The 15,494-nt window shown below is 31.8% G+C and overlaps 2 protein-coding genes across 5 annotated transcripts in view; one reads left to right on the top strand and one right to left on the bottom strand.

Moving 5' to 3' along the window:
• The window catches only part of LOC143063457 (uncharacterized), a 60,231-nt gene that overhangs the window by 13,093 nt on the left and 31,644 nt on the right, over positions 1 to 15,494 (bottom strand). The window contains exons 2-5 of one of the 4 annotated variants that reach the window (XM_076235624.1): positions 9,617 to 9,755; positions 6,750 to 6,857; positions 1,506 to 1,619; positions 235 to 348 (exon numbers count right to left, since the gene is read on the bottom strand). The exons of 2 other annotated variants lie outside the window; for them this stretch is intronic. In XM_076235624.1, the coding sequence (XP_076091739.1) occupies positions 235 to 348; positions 1,506 to 1,619; positions 6,750 to 6,857; positions 9,617 to 9,755 (475 nt within the window). The remainder of the gene's footprint in view (positions 1 to 234; positions 349 to 1,505; positions 1,620 to 6,749; positions 6,858 to 9,616; positions 9,756 to 15,494) is intronic. One more of the 4 variants, XM_076235625.1, reaches the window with a different exon arrangement.
• The window catches only part of LOC143063456 (uncharacterized), a 132,413-nt gene that overhangs the window by 103,473 nt on the left and 13,446 nt on the right, over positions 1 to 15,494 (top strand). The gene's annotated exons all lie outside the window — the stretch shown is intronic.

Here is a 15,494-nt window from a genome sequence, read left to right as displayed (position 1 = left end):
TTTTATTTGAAAGGTATATATATGTATATCTTTGATAACATTTTGTTTGCAGTTTTTATTTCCATTTGTGTTATATGTTTACATGAATTATATTATGTTTTATTTCTGATAAAATTGCCTTCCATACACATGTTCACTTTTATGGGGTATATTCAGAAGCAAATTTTAAATAAAAAAGAAAATAATCCCTAATAAGAGGCCACATGTGAATAATCAGACCAGCGTTTTACTTACTTCATTTTCCTATGGCAGTCATTAACGTAGAGAAGGCCATCAGTACCACAGACAATGTCGTATTTACTTAGACATTGCTGGACACACTTTCCATCATAAGCACATGCCACGCCCCTGAAAGATTAATTAATTATAATCACGGTGTCAAACATTCCCCCCATTAGCACGTTAAACTCCTTCTGAAACCCAAGAGAATACAAACTTTACATATTAATTACATTGTGTTCATCAAATCCACCGACATATGAATGTATGATAATTTCTTTTTGAACTTTTATCTACGATTAAAAAAATATTACTTCTCTCAAACATGAGAGTCTAATACGTTAAATATTATTTCACAGCACATCTTACTACTTCTTTCAAATATAAGTCAAGACACTACAAATCTATGTTAGAAGTATATTTAACTACTCTAAAACATATAATACTATCTCAGAACTCCATTCCTCGCTCCATCCAAATATATTCCGGAGCGTTATTAGATAATGATATCAGCATTGATAATAATGATAAGGACCATTCCGTATGTTACTTCTGCCAAATTGGTTTAAATTAGCATGCATGTAGATTAAATAATTAAGATGTAAAGTGACCTTAATATGTTTTGCTTATGGTTCTACATCAAATGAAGTATGAGAATATATCACTTTATTGTAATGACCTTGAAAGCTATTAACTAACTTATTGGAGCTAAGAGTACATTAAAATACCTTAGTTTATAAAAAAAGAAGATGTGGTATGATTGCCAATGAGACAACTCTCCACAAGAGACCAAATGAAACAGAAATTGACAATTATAGGTCACCGTACGGCCTTCATCAATGAGCAAAGCCCATACCGCATAGTCAGCTATAAAAGGCCCCGAAATGACAATGTAAAACAATTCAGTCTCTTTGTAAATTGTTACTGTACTTTGTGTCAATCTGGTGAGTCAATTCTTTTCAACTGATTCTGACGGGTTGTTCTTGTATTTGCTAAAAGTTAGAAGACTGTAATTCAGTGGTTGTCGTTGTCTGCTGTTTTACATAATTGGTTTTCGTTTATCATGCTTATTGTGTGTGCATAAATCATATCTTTCGTTTTCTCGTTTGAATTGTTTTACATTTTGTCATGTCAGGGGATTATATATGTAGAGTATGGATTTTGTTCATTGTTAAAGCTGTATGGTGACAGATGGTTACATACAATCATCTCATTTTGTCTTTAATGGGTGTCTCTTTGGCAATTAATGCCACATTTTCTTATTTCTATATTACTTGAATACTTACACAGCTTTCAAATAACACTTGTTGTAGTATGTTTGTCCATCGACTCCACAGACAGGTAAGTACTCCTTGGAACAGCTTATTATACACGTTCCTACATAGGCTAAGTTTACTCCACTACAAATCATGTTTGATGTAGATTTATATTTCAGACGCATTTCTATAATTTCTTAAAGACTCATCAAAGATACCAGGCTTTCAAGCTGGTGAGAAATTTAGGGGAAAATGAATAATATTGTATTTGATAGAGATTTATATTACTGTACTAGAAATGAAAACAGAATGCAGTATACAAATGTATACTTACACTTAAACTGTCCGTTATAAAAACTCATCAAAACTACCAAAGGCTTAAAACTTAGATAATTTTTTGTCTTTTCTATCAAAACGTTCGTTTAAATGTGTGTAAAAGAGGGACGAAAAATACCAAAGGGACAGTCAAACTCATAAATCTAAAACAAACTGACAACGCCATGGCTAAAAATGAAAAAGACAAACAGAAAAACAATAGTACACATGACACAACATAGAAAACTAAAGAATAAACAACACGAACCCCACCAAAAACTAGGGGTGATCTCAGGTGCTCCGGAAGGGTAAGCAGATCCTGCTCCACATGCGGCACCCGTCGTGTTGCTTATGTGATAACAAATCCGGTAAGTAATTCACATGTTTCACGTCCGTCATAAAAAGGTACGTTGTTCATGCGTAAAACGTCTGTTTATATGCATCTGTGAAACTCAAAGTCAGTTTTAAAATGTATATGTGCTATTTTTATCTGTGTTAATGTATTGTACTCCAAAACATGAAAAAAAATTCAATACACTACAAATGTACAGCATGTATTGGCAACATATTATGCCTAATGTTCTTCACAAGTAATTAGAAATATTTGGCCAACAATTTATTTGCTTGTATTGAATTGCTTTTTGTTAGTTTTTATTACGTCTGAGAGAAGTTGATTATACTTATTTGATAGATGTGTATGTTTGAAGTTGTATGAATGCTTTATAACGGAGGAAAATGTCTCAAAAACTATGATAACTGTGGTTTTTGTCAAACTATTACACATGCATTATGTCAATGTCTTTACACACGTCATCTTATCCATAAATATTCTGTCGGATAATGCAATCTTTTTGTTTTGATATTTTTTTCAAGCAACTAAACGCTAGTTCACAAGATATTTTTGTAAGATGAATACAGCAGTGACTGTTAAAAATCGTATTTCAGACCATAAGGTAAACTAATTCAGTAAACCACACTATCCTTATGTAGCTTTTTTTTTATTAAACTGGGAAATATGGTGTGTCATTTGTGTACTATACACATGTGTTTCCTATATAGTACCTATTATCTCACACATTTATTTTAATTCCATTTATTAAGAATTGTGTTCAGTGAAGGCGTCCAAATGTACTTTTAATCCATACTCAACATTACGAATTTGAGGAAGAGCCATCATATGGAATACTATTCTTGTGTTTTCCTTGTTTTATGACAGCGACCTTGATGAAAATTTTCAGAAAAGACCATTATATCCTCATTGGAAAATAATACCCAATCACTTGAACGACGTCACTAGTCAAAAATAACGTGTACGCACAAATTCGAAAATACTGGAACAGGGTCGCATTGCACCAATGCCAACATCTCAGAGAAGGTTTTACGACAGGGGTACCCAGGATCGCTCAAAGCTTCCAGAAGTTAGAAGAGAAATGGTGCAAATGCTGCATCTGATTATTTTCATTCATTTGAATAAAAATCAAAAGCAACATCTTGACTTCCGAACATAAGATTTAAAAAAACTCTTAAGCCGAGATTAGGATTTTTTCTAAGTAAAGCATTCTTGATTGATCATTTATGCAAATTTATGTACTCTATCATTACTCATTTTATTTACTCTATCACTACTCATTTTATGATCCGTTTTTGATCTTTAACCACAATTCACAAGAGAACTGTACAATTCTTTATTGAAGAAACACCATCTTGAAAAATACAAAAGATAGTAAGAAAAGAATTGCAAGAGATAATCGCTATTTGGCTATCCTGTCTCAAGTCCCATATGAGACTTCAGGGCTTCAATCAACTTTGATGGAGGAAGACGTGTATATATAACAAATATCCTAACACAAATTGAAACTAAGTAAGGCTAAACTCAATTACTTCATGTGATTATTTAAAAGAAAGAGGGTTCTGTTTTCACCAATAATAAATATCTTAACTACAAACAACTTGGTAATGTATTTCTGATGTTGTCTTTTCAGCTCAAACTTTTAGCTTGCAGAATTTTTAGCTCACAAATTTATGCAAACAAAATATCACTCTCCCGTTTCTGTTTGATTAATTTGTCATGCCTTTGGGGAATTTTACTTTTTTATGTGATGAATAAATGTTCAAAGGGTAACAAATTAATAAAAAAGACAATATCAGTGGATCATACAATCAACACAACAAGACAAAAACAGCGGATCATACAGAAAACACGACAAGACAACAACAGTGGATTATACAGAAAACACAACAACAAGACATGAAATAGCAGTGGATCATACAGTCAACACAACAACAACAAGACAATACCATTGGTCCATACAGAAAACACAACAAGACAATAACAGTGGATCACGACGACAGCACAACAAAAAGACAGCAGTGGTTCATACATTCAACATAACTACAACAAGACAAAAGCAGCCGATCATACAGTCTCAACACAACAAGACAATAACAATGGATTATACAGACAACACAACAACAAGACAATAACGGTGGATCACGACGACAACACAACAATAAGACAATAACAGTGGATCATACAGTCAACAAAAAACAAAAACAATAGCAGTGGATCATACAGACGACACAACAACAAAACAATAACAGTGGATCACGACGACACCACAACAACAAGACAATAGCAGTGGATCATACAGTCAACACAAAACAAAAACAATAGCAGTGGATTATACAGACGACACAAAAAGACAATAACAGTTGATCATACAGACAACACAAAACAAGACAATAACAGTGGATCATACAGACGACACAACCACAAGACAATAACAGTGGATCATACAGACAACACAACAAAAACACATTAACAGTAGATCAAACAGACAACACAACAACAACAAATTAACAGTAGATCATACAGACAACACTAAAGCAAGAAAAGAGCAGTGGATCATACAGAAAACACGACAACAAGACAACAACAGTGGATGATAATGACAACACAACAACAAGACAATTACATTGTATTATACAGACGACACAACAACAAGACAATAACAGTGGATCACGACGACAGCACAACAAAATGACAGCAGTGGTTCATACATTCAACATAACTACAACAAGACAATAGCAGCGGATCATACAGTCTCAACACAACAAGACAATAACAATGGATTATACAGACAACACAACAACAAGACAATAACAGTGGACCACGACGGCAACACAACAACAAGACAATAGCAGTGGATCATACAGTCAACACAACAAAAAGACAATAACAGCGGATCATACGGAAAACACTAAACAAAAACAATAGCAGTGGATTATACAGACGACACAACAACAAAACAATAACAGTTGATCACGACGACAACACAACAACAAGACAAATTATCCAAGTTTTCGAAAAAGTGTGCAGCTGACATCCTTTTCGAAAACTTGGATAATATATTGAGATCCCACGCTTTATTATGAGAAAAACACACACACACTTATTTAAGTTATGTCTAAATGAACAAAATTTGCGCATAGGTAATTCCACTAACTATTCGGTGTGTTTGTGTTGTATTTATACTGTAAAAGGATGCACTCGATTAAAATCCATTGATTCGCTTCAAAACGTTTCCTTTTGTTTTCATGTCTTTATTCTTAAATTATTTGTTAGTATGAAATATTTGATGTGTTCATTAATTAATGTGTATATTTTGTATTTGTTTTGGAGGAGACGTTACTAAGTTGTAAAACTTGTGTCTGATCCTTTTGTCATTTTGAACAATAAAATATGTTTAAACTAACAAGACAATAACAGTGGATCATACAGTCAACACAACAACAAGACAATAACAGTTGATCATACAGACAACACAACAAAACACATTAACAGTAGATCAAACAGACAACACAACAACAACAAATTAACAGTAGATCATACAGACAACACTAAAGCAAGAAAAGAGCAGTGGATCATACAGAAAACACGACAACAAGACAACAACAGTGGATCATACAGACAACTCAAAACAAGACAATAACAGTGGATCATACAGACGACACAACAACAAGATAATAACAGTGGATCATACAGACAACACAACAAAACACATTAACAGTAGATCAAACAGACAACACAACAACAACAAATTAGCAGTAGATCATACAGACAACACAAAAGTAACAAAAGAGCAGTGGATCATACAGTCAACACAACAACAAGACAATAACAATGGTTCATACAGAAACTCAACAAAAAGACATGCAATAACAGTGGATAATATATTCAACACAACAACAAGACAATAACAGTGGATCATACAGACAACACAACATCAAGACAATAATAGTGGTTCCTACAGAAAACGCAACAAAAAGACAATAACAGTGGATCGAACAGACAACACAACAACAAGACAACAGCAGTGGATCTTACAGTCAACACACCAACAAGACAATAGCAGTGGATCTTACAGACAACACAACAACAGACAATATAAGTGAATCATACAGACAACATAACAACAAGACAATAGCAGTGGATCATACAGACAACACAAAAACAAGACAATAACAGTGGATCATACATAAAACACAACAACAGACAATAGAAGTGAATCATAACGATTACTTGAATTCTGAACGGAAATATTTTCTGTTGATGAATGATTTTTCGGTTGTCTCTATTGTTTCTGTTTTAGTAGGAGTGACATACAAAAATCATCACGGTAGACGATAAATACAGAGTAACATGTTGATTATTTGACGAGAACTAAAAAAAAGGGAAATTCTCGTTTTAATTGATTAAATCTTTTTATAGCTGAAAATACGGTATGGGTTTTACTAATAGTTGAGGGCCATACAATGAGCTATAATTGCTTATTACATTCACGTCATTTGGACTCTGGTAGATAGTTGTCACAGGGCAAGCATACCACATTTCCTTATTTCTACATTAATGTGCAGATATTACTTACAGGCCTACTTGTATATAATATAAAAACTTACTTTAAATCGCGAACACAGTCGTTTCTATAAGTGACTCCATTAACACCACATACAGGTTGATACAGATGAGTACATCGACATCTACCTCCGTGCACGAGGCTAACGTAACTGTAAACAACAAACATAGTATTATAATTGATTCCTATGAAAGCTCGTGATATTTAATTGATGATACCATTATTCACAATAGTAATTACAAAAATTTAAATTAAAAGGTATCCATATCTCAAGATGCGAAGTTGTACCTGTTTTGGGGGTATAAAGTACCCCCAAAACAGGTATGTGTCTACGCGAAAGAATACACCTATATTATACATGATGATATTTATATTCCTATTGTATATTCATTCATATTAGTAAATTAAGGTTACAATGTACCAAATGAAATTACATTGGCGCAGCCATTTTATGAAGGGAACATGACATAGAGATAAAAATAGATCTCTCTGTTGTTATATCATTTATATATTTTTATTCTGGAAAGCATCATGAATGAAGATTCATGCAAGCACAAATTTGTCCTTAAATGTATATGATGAAGGGCCGGAAATATTTTTTTTATGTTAATCAAAATTAGGGAAAATTTTCTGCGAAATCGTAAGGTATCGTGAAACCCCCCAAAATTCACCAAGAAAAGCCATGGGACCATATATATTTGAGTGTGGTAAAATCACAAGTAGATATCGAGCTTCAATTAGACAACAGCAGTTTTTCCATAATTAGTTTATTAAAAACGCCTTTTAAGGAGATAATTGCTAAAAATAGCATTGCCGGCAATAGGGCCACCATTTAGTACTTCATATTCTTAAGGAGGATATTTCATGGGGAAAACGCATTTGCCTCAAGTGAAGCACCTGAGTTCAACCTAATTTTTAGTGGGGCTTGTGCTGCTCAGCCTATAGTTTTATTGATAATGTTTTTAGCTCACCTGGCCCGAAGGGCCAAGTGAGCTTTTCTCATCACTTGGCGTCCGTCGTCCGGCGTCCGGCGTCCTGGGTCCGTAAAACTTTTACAAAAATCTTCTCCTCTGAAACTCCTTGACCAAAATTAATCAAACTTGGCCACAATCATCATTGGGGTATCTAGTTTTAAAAATGTGTCCGATGACCCAGCCAACCAACCAAGATTGCCGCCATGGCTAAAAATAGAACATAGGGGTAAAATGTAGATTTTGGCTTATATCTCTGAAACCAAAGTTTTTAGAGCAAATCTGACATGGAGTAAAATTGTTTATTAGGTCAAGATCTATTTTCCCTTAAATTTTCAGACAAATCGGACAACCTGTTGTTGGGTTGCTGCCACTGAATAAGTAATTTTAAGGAAATTTTGCAGTTTTTGGTTATTATTTTTAATAATATTATAGATAGAGATAAACTGTAAACAGCAATAATGTTCAACAAAGTTAGATCTACAAATAAGTCAAACTGACCAAAATTGTCAGTTAAACCCTTCAGGAGTTATTGCCCTTTATAGTCATTTTTTAACCATTTTTCTAAAATTTTAGTAATCTTTTAAAAATATTCTTCTCCTCAGAAACTACTTAGACAAATTTAACCAAACTTGGCCACAATCATCATTGGGATATCTAGTTTAAAAAATGTGTCTGATAACCCCGCCCACCAACCAAGATGGCCAACATGGCTAAAAATAGTACATAGGGTAAAATGCCGTTTTTGGCTAATATATCTGAAACCAAAGCATTTAGAGCAAATCACACAATAGTAAAATTTTTCATTTAGTCAATTTCTAACTGCCCTGAAATTTTTAGACAAATCAGGCAACCCGTTGTTGGGTTGCTGCCCCTGAATTGGTAATTTTATGAAAATTTTGCAGTTTTTGGTTATTATCTACAATATTATCTTAGAGAGGGATAAACTGTAAACAGCAATTGGGTATAGCAAAGTAAGATCTACAAATAAGTCAACTTTACCAAATTGTTCAATTGACCACTTAAAGAGTTATTGCCCTTTATAGTAAATTTTAAACAATTCTCGTAAATTATGTTAATTTTTGTAAACTTTTTATTGAACTTGGCTCAGAAGTTTCAAAGGAAAACGTTTTCCTTTGAAACTTCTGAGCCAAGTTTATTATAAATAGAGAAAATTGTAAACACTAAGATTTTCAGTAAAGTGAGATTGACAAACACATCATCATCACCAAAAAACAATGTTCTCATGAATTCTATTCTCGTCTATTATTTGTGTCCTTTGTTTAAAATGCTTGCACATAGACCATAGTGAGCGACACAGGCTCTTTAGAGCCTCTAGTTAATTGTTATTTGTCCTGTCGTCGGTTTTTCGGCGATAGAAATGATCGTTTTCATTGGACTACATACTGTATTGACTGTTTTCATTGGGCCATAGTAGTGATCGTTTTCATTGGACTACATACAGTATTGACGGTTTTCATTGGGCCATAGTAGTGATCGTTTTCATTGGACTACATACAGTATTGACTTTTTTCAATGGGCCGTAGTATTGACCGTTTTCATTGGACCACAGTATTAGCTGTTTTCATTGGGCCATAGTAGTGATCGTTTTCATTGGACTACAGTATTGACCGTTTTCAATGGACTTATGATTTTCGAATACCACTTTGGTATCTTCTCTGGGTTTTTTTATGTGCAGTAATAGTTTAGACTATTGAATACAAATCACTAAAACATACGGTTATAGCTTTTAAAACATTAGTGTGTGTGGGGGGTGGGGTATCGAATATTCCAATGATAAACAGGGTCCAAACAACAAGGATGCGCAGATATACAAATTGCTGTTACATAAACACAAAAACATTCAATTAATCTTGGAAGACTGCTGAAACAAACTATTTTGGTTAATGAAGGTTTCAAAAAACTAATATGAGCTTACGGATTTAAAGCTAAGTAGCATCTATTATGGTATGTTCTACCGTCAGATCCACATATTGGGTCCCACACACTTTCACAGATCGAATCAAACGTCTTCTTTACTATAGCTGTAAGGAGAATAGTGTACGCTTGCATTCCATCTCAAGTAAAACTCACAAATTTTTTTATTTTTTTTTTTAAATTGATACTTGTTTATTCCAAATATTTCCTGTTTACAATTTCCTCAGTTGCCCAGGATCCAAACTGTGGATTCCTGTTTACATTTAAACCAACTGTCCGGGAAGCAGAAGGCAGAAAAAGTGCACTGTATTATCAGAAATAGTATACATGTAAAAATACTTATATTCTTTTATATGACAATGAGTGAAAAAAGAAATATCTTTCTAGAATGTAATACCAGTTATAAATAATATAACATTATAACATAAAGGAGTGCACCTATAAACCAGATTCACATAACATTATAACATAATCGAGTGCATCTTTAAACCATGGATTGCCGTAATCAATATAAATTAAAGAGATATAAAAAAAACAGACCACATAACATCGTGACTGTTATCTCCTGCGAGGTATGTACTTATAGTATAAAATTAATTAATGTGTTTATTTTCTCTCTGTCTAATGTATTATTCGATAAGTAATAGGGTACAGATTTCAGATGTGTTATCATGTATGATTTCCAAAAATTCGAAATATATGTAGAGGACATTTTTATCCAATCATATTTGATTTTGTTTCTTATTTTCCACAAGGACCATTTTGTCAAAATAAAAAAGAGATTTACATGTAAAGTTTGGTTCGATTGACCACTGCTATCTCCCAAAAGCATAAAATGTTTTAAATTTTCATCATCTAATTGAACATTCCATAATGTAAAAATATCTTTGATTTTACTAATGATTAATTTTGTTGTATCGCAATCGAAAAATAAATGTTGCAGATTTTCAGTATTATTAGCAGTTTGGCAAATATGACATTTTCCGTTTGACAATTGCATTTTTTTAAGTCTACTTTCCGTATATATGATATTGTGTATGCATTTCCATCGAAATTCTTTCATTTTATTGGTGACATTAACTTTTTTCAAATTGCCCCATACTATTTTCCAATTAATTTCGTGGCCATAAAATTCTTGCCATTTTAGTTGACATTTTGGATATATATTCTTATTAATCATGTCTCGAATATATTTGAGTTTTAATTCTTTAGGTTTGATTTTTTTTCCATTTCTGTTTCTATCAAAGGCTTTTTGTTGATCAAGAAATATTATTAAAACTCACAAAATTAAGACAACATTTTTTTCAAAATATAAACCGATAGATTGAGATTTTAATTTGTTGCTGGTCAAGCCCTCGATTAAGACAGTGTGTCAAATACAGATTCTTTCATTTTTAGGGTTTTCGTGATTACGTGCAGGGTTCAGATATACAGTTCAGAAGGAAACTGAGAAGGGGCTATTTTTCATTCAACGTGTTTGTAAATTAACTGCTAAATGGCCGATATTGTTCCTGTAATAGCTAATATAGATGTTGATTAGCAATGTTAAAACTATTAATTAAAAACATGAAAGTGTTTTTTTTAATAGAATAGAGAAAGAAAATGACCAAAGAGCAGAAAACAGCCCAAGGCTACCAACGGGTCTTCACGCAGCGCGAAAATCCCTTGCACCAGGAGGCGGGCTTCTGCTGGCCCCTAAACAACAATGTATACAAGCCCAGCTAAATGGACGAAACACCAAACTCCAACACATACAAATGAACCAAAATTTAAAATAAAACATACATGACTACCAAATTACTTGGAATTGACATTGTTGAAAATGTAAGCTAGGAAGATCATGTTGATCGTATATGTAAGATTATCTCATTTAAAATATCACTTTTGTAAAAAATTCAAGAATATTTGGCTATACACAAGACAACTATTTTATAATGCATATATTCTACCATATATAGACTATTTTTATTGTATTTCAGTTTGGGGGAATTTATTACAAAAAGATTCAGATAGAATCATAAAACTTCAAAAAAGAGTAGCTAGAATTATACTTGAATGTGATATTTCTGTTCGATCTAATTTTATAGTTTCTTCTTTAAAATGGCTATCTTTTACAAAAAGAATAAAATACCATCAATTAATTCTAATGTATAAAATTGTAAATGGACTAACACCTGATTACTTAGCAATGCTAAATATTAATGATGTTCAACACTACAACTTACGATCTGTGTAGCTCTAATACCAAGACCAAATACAATTTTTATAAAAAAAAACCTTCCATTATTCTGCAAACAAGGTATGGAATAATTTACCACTCACAACAAAAAATTGTCATAAAGTGAAATTATTCAAGAAACATTGTTATAATCATTTTTATGAAAATTCTATGCAAGTCGAATATTATTTTTTCTTTCTTTTATGGTTAGAATATGAAAACTTAATCAAACTTTATCAATTATTGCCATTTGTATGTTTGTGTATATGCTTGTAATATATTGTATTTTAATGTTTGAATGTTAACTGTATACATGTATTTTGTTTGAGGGCCTCAATGAAAATTAGACTAGTTCTAATTGAGTTACCCTCTTTTTTTTAGTATAGATCCATCTGATGTACAAAAATAAGAGAATATGGTTTGATTGCCAACGAAACAGTTCCAAATCAGCAAGTAGAACTTTGTGTTTATTAATTGTAATAAGTAAAACATATGGTGGTTTTTAACACGAGATATTTTCTAAATTATACAACACTATGGTCTGGTCAGTTATTGATTATGGGTCGTGTATTTAAGGTACACGTGATTACTCATGTATAAATGCTGTCCAAAACAGAGCCATAAGATTTGTTATGAGTGTCGGTAATTATACCCCAAATGATGCCATAAATGGAGATATGGGTTGGAAACCACCATCTGTAAAACAATGGACAAGTGTATTTAGACACTGGAAAAGATGTTCGAATCTGGCTCATGATAGAATACATTTTAAGGTTTTCAAATTGTCAATTAAAAAAGCTAGAGGTAGAATTAAGAATTGGAGCCATAGAGTTATGGAAATATTTAAAAATCATAATTTTGATAGCTATTGTAACTATGACACTAATGAATTTTATAAGAGTATTATTGTACAATTAGAAACAATAATGTTTGATAAATATAAAATAGAATGGAGTAATAGAGTATCTCCGTATGCTCAAGGTAATAAATTAAGAACTTATAAGTTATCTAAATATGATTATTGTACTGAACCTTACTTAAAATGTAAAATGCCACTTAAATTTAGAAGTTCTTTTGCTAAATTTAGATGTGGAGTTGCTCCCCTTAGAATAGAAACAGGTAGATATGAAAGAAAAGAAATACACGAAAGAACATGTTTTTATTGTAATAATAGTATTGAAGATGTACTACATGTTTTATTGAAATGTCCACTATATGAAGATCTTAGACATATATTGTTTTATGAAGTTGCAAATTTTAATGTGTATTTTTTTACATTTTATTAGATAATGAAAAGTTATTTTTTTTATTCAATAATGATAAAGTTTTTGAAAGTGTCGCCAGGACCTGCTTAAGCATTTTCAACAAAAGAAATGGATTTTCATATAATTGATTATGCTGTATTTTAATGATTTTCATTAGCATATAATATGCACAATATCTAATTGTTTTTTTAATAGTATTGCTTGTACAGTCTCTCATAAATCTTTTAAGATTGGCACATACAATGTGAATTTAAAATTTGTTGTTATACATGTATGTTTTATGTACCTGTATAAATATTTTATTGTGTAAATATATGTAATTGTAAGTGGTGAGACTCTAATAAAATATTGAATCTTGAATCTGAAGCTGTCTGATCTTTCACGAAAATATGATTTTTTTTTAAATTTTATGAATTTTTTGAAGTAATAACATCTTTTTATTTACTGGACTATCTGACACATGACACACTAAAGATTAAGCTTCATATATGTCATGATGTATTGGAATGTGAACATTATAGATACAAAACGTGATTTTTTTTCTTGATGATTCTCATAGGATTGTATGTCGTCTTTTGTGTTTTCTTAAAAAGTACTGCATTTTTTTCTTTAACGTAGTGCATTTTTACAGACATATATTTTTCTGATTTGTTCCACCTTTTGAAAATACAGCAGATTTTTCACAGATTTAGAAGACGAATTACACTAAATTGCATCCATGATCCGTTCGCAATGCTTGACCACCGTTACTTATTCTTTCACGATTATTTTTCTCGATATACCGAATGTCACCCGTGAATATAGAAAACTAGGACTGAGCTATGAATCCCATCAAAAACTAGAGTGGTCTCATGTGCTTCGGAAGGTTAAGCAGATTTGGCTTCGCGTGTGGCATCCGCCGTGTTGATCATGTAATTTGTATAAATCCTGGTGATAACTTTAATTTGGTAGGTCAAATTCGAGGAAAAGATGACGAGATTGTGGTTACGGTGATTGGAACATATCCTTTGTCGCGTCTGTGAAACAGATATTCCATATCGGTCAACCAACACGTGATCAAACAACACAGTTAAAAATACATTCAGCAGAATATTGTAAAATTTATAAAATATCATATATATAGATAAAGGCAGATGTGGTGTGAGTGCCAATGAGACAACTCTCCATCCAAATAACAATTTAAAAAAGTAAACCATTATAGGTTAAAGTACGGCCTTCAACACGGAGCCTTGGCTCACACCGAACAACAAGCTATAAAGGGCCCCAAAATTACTAGTATAAAACCATTCAAACGGGAAAACCAACGGTCTAATCTATATAAACAAAACGAGAAACGAGAAACACGTATATATTACATAAACAAACGACAACTACTGTACATCAGATTCCTGACTTAGGACAGGTGCAAACATTTGCAGCGGGATTAAACGTTTTAATGGATCCAAACCTTCTCCCTTTTTCCGAAACAATAGCATAACATCACAACATAGAAAAACATGCAGTTATCTTAAAAGAAATATATATAAGAGACTCAGACCTGGGGTCAATTACATACCGAAGTAATTAATTACATCACATTTACATTGATTTTCACATGTAATTAAAACATAACAATTACATTGTCAATGTAATTAATTACATTTTAATTACTTTTGTCCCAAGACACGCAAGAGCTTTATCATATAGGATAAAATCATAAAAATGACAACATGGTAGAATCAAACATACTTGCACTATTCATCAGTGAAAACAGTTGAACAAGCTTTGTTTTAAGTTTCTAAATTTCAAATGTCATTGTTACATTTCATAATAATTAGATTTTCAATGCTGATTATTTGATTGTTTTTTTTTTAATTTTTTGGGGGGAAAACATTTGTTGTAAAGATACATACATAGATATATAAAAGAATATATTTTTCATTCTTAAAAAGATTAGTTTCTACTAAAACTATTAATCTAAAAAGGTTTTCTTGTTTATTTCATGTGAATCCCAAAATTTAAAGTAACTTTCCATTTTTTACAGAAGAGCAATGATAGATTTTTACTCTTATTTAATTTCCAAACTGGTCTTTTGGCAATTCAAAATTGTCAAGTATATTGGACTCCATTCTTGTATGTTTTGACTGCTGTATTAAAATTTATGTGACAGTGTTTAAATAATATCTATCTGAACAAATTTTAACATGTAAATATAATGGTTAAAAATTATAATTGCCTTTGACATTTTAATTAAGGGACATTCTTGTACTTGAAAATAAGTTAAGTGAAGGGAAATATGATGAGACTAGAATTATTGTTAATTACTAAAACAACATATTTACAAATTGTATGTCAATAAATTGTTATTGTTTATGATTTTTATATTTTTTTATGTGTACATGTGAAAAAAATGATTA

Source organism: Mytilus galloprovincialis, chromosome 2 (genome assembly GCF_965363235.1).
Source record: "Mytilus galloprovincialis chromosome 2, xbMytGall1.hap1.1, whole genome shotgun sequence".
NCBI classification, from domain to species: domain Eukaryota; kingdom Metazoa; phylum Mollusca; class Bivalvia; order Mytilida; family Mytilidae; genus Mytilus; species Mytilus galloprovincialis.
This window is presented reverse-complemented; position numbering and strand designations above follow the sequence as displayed.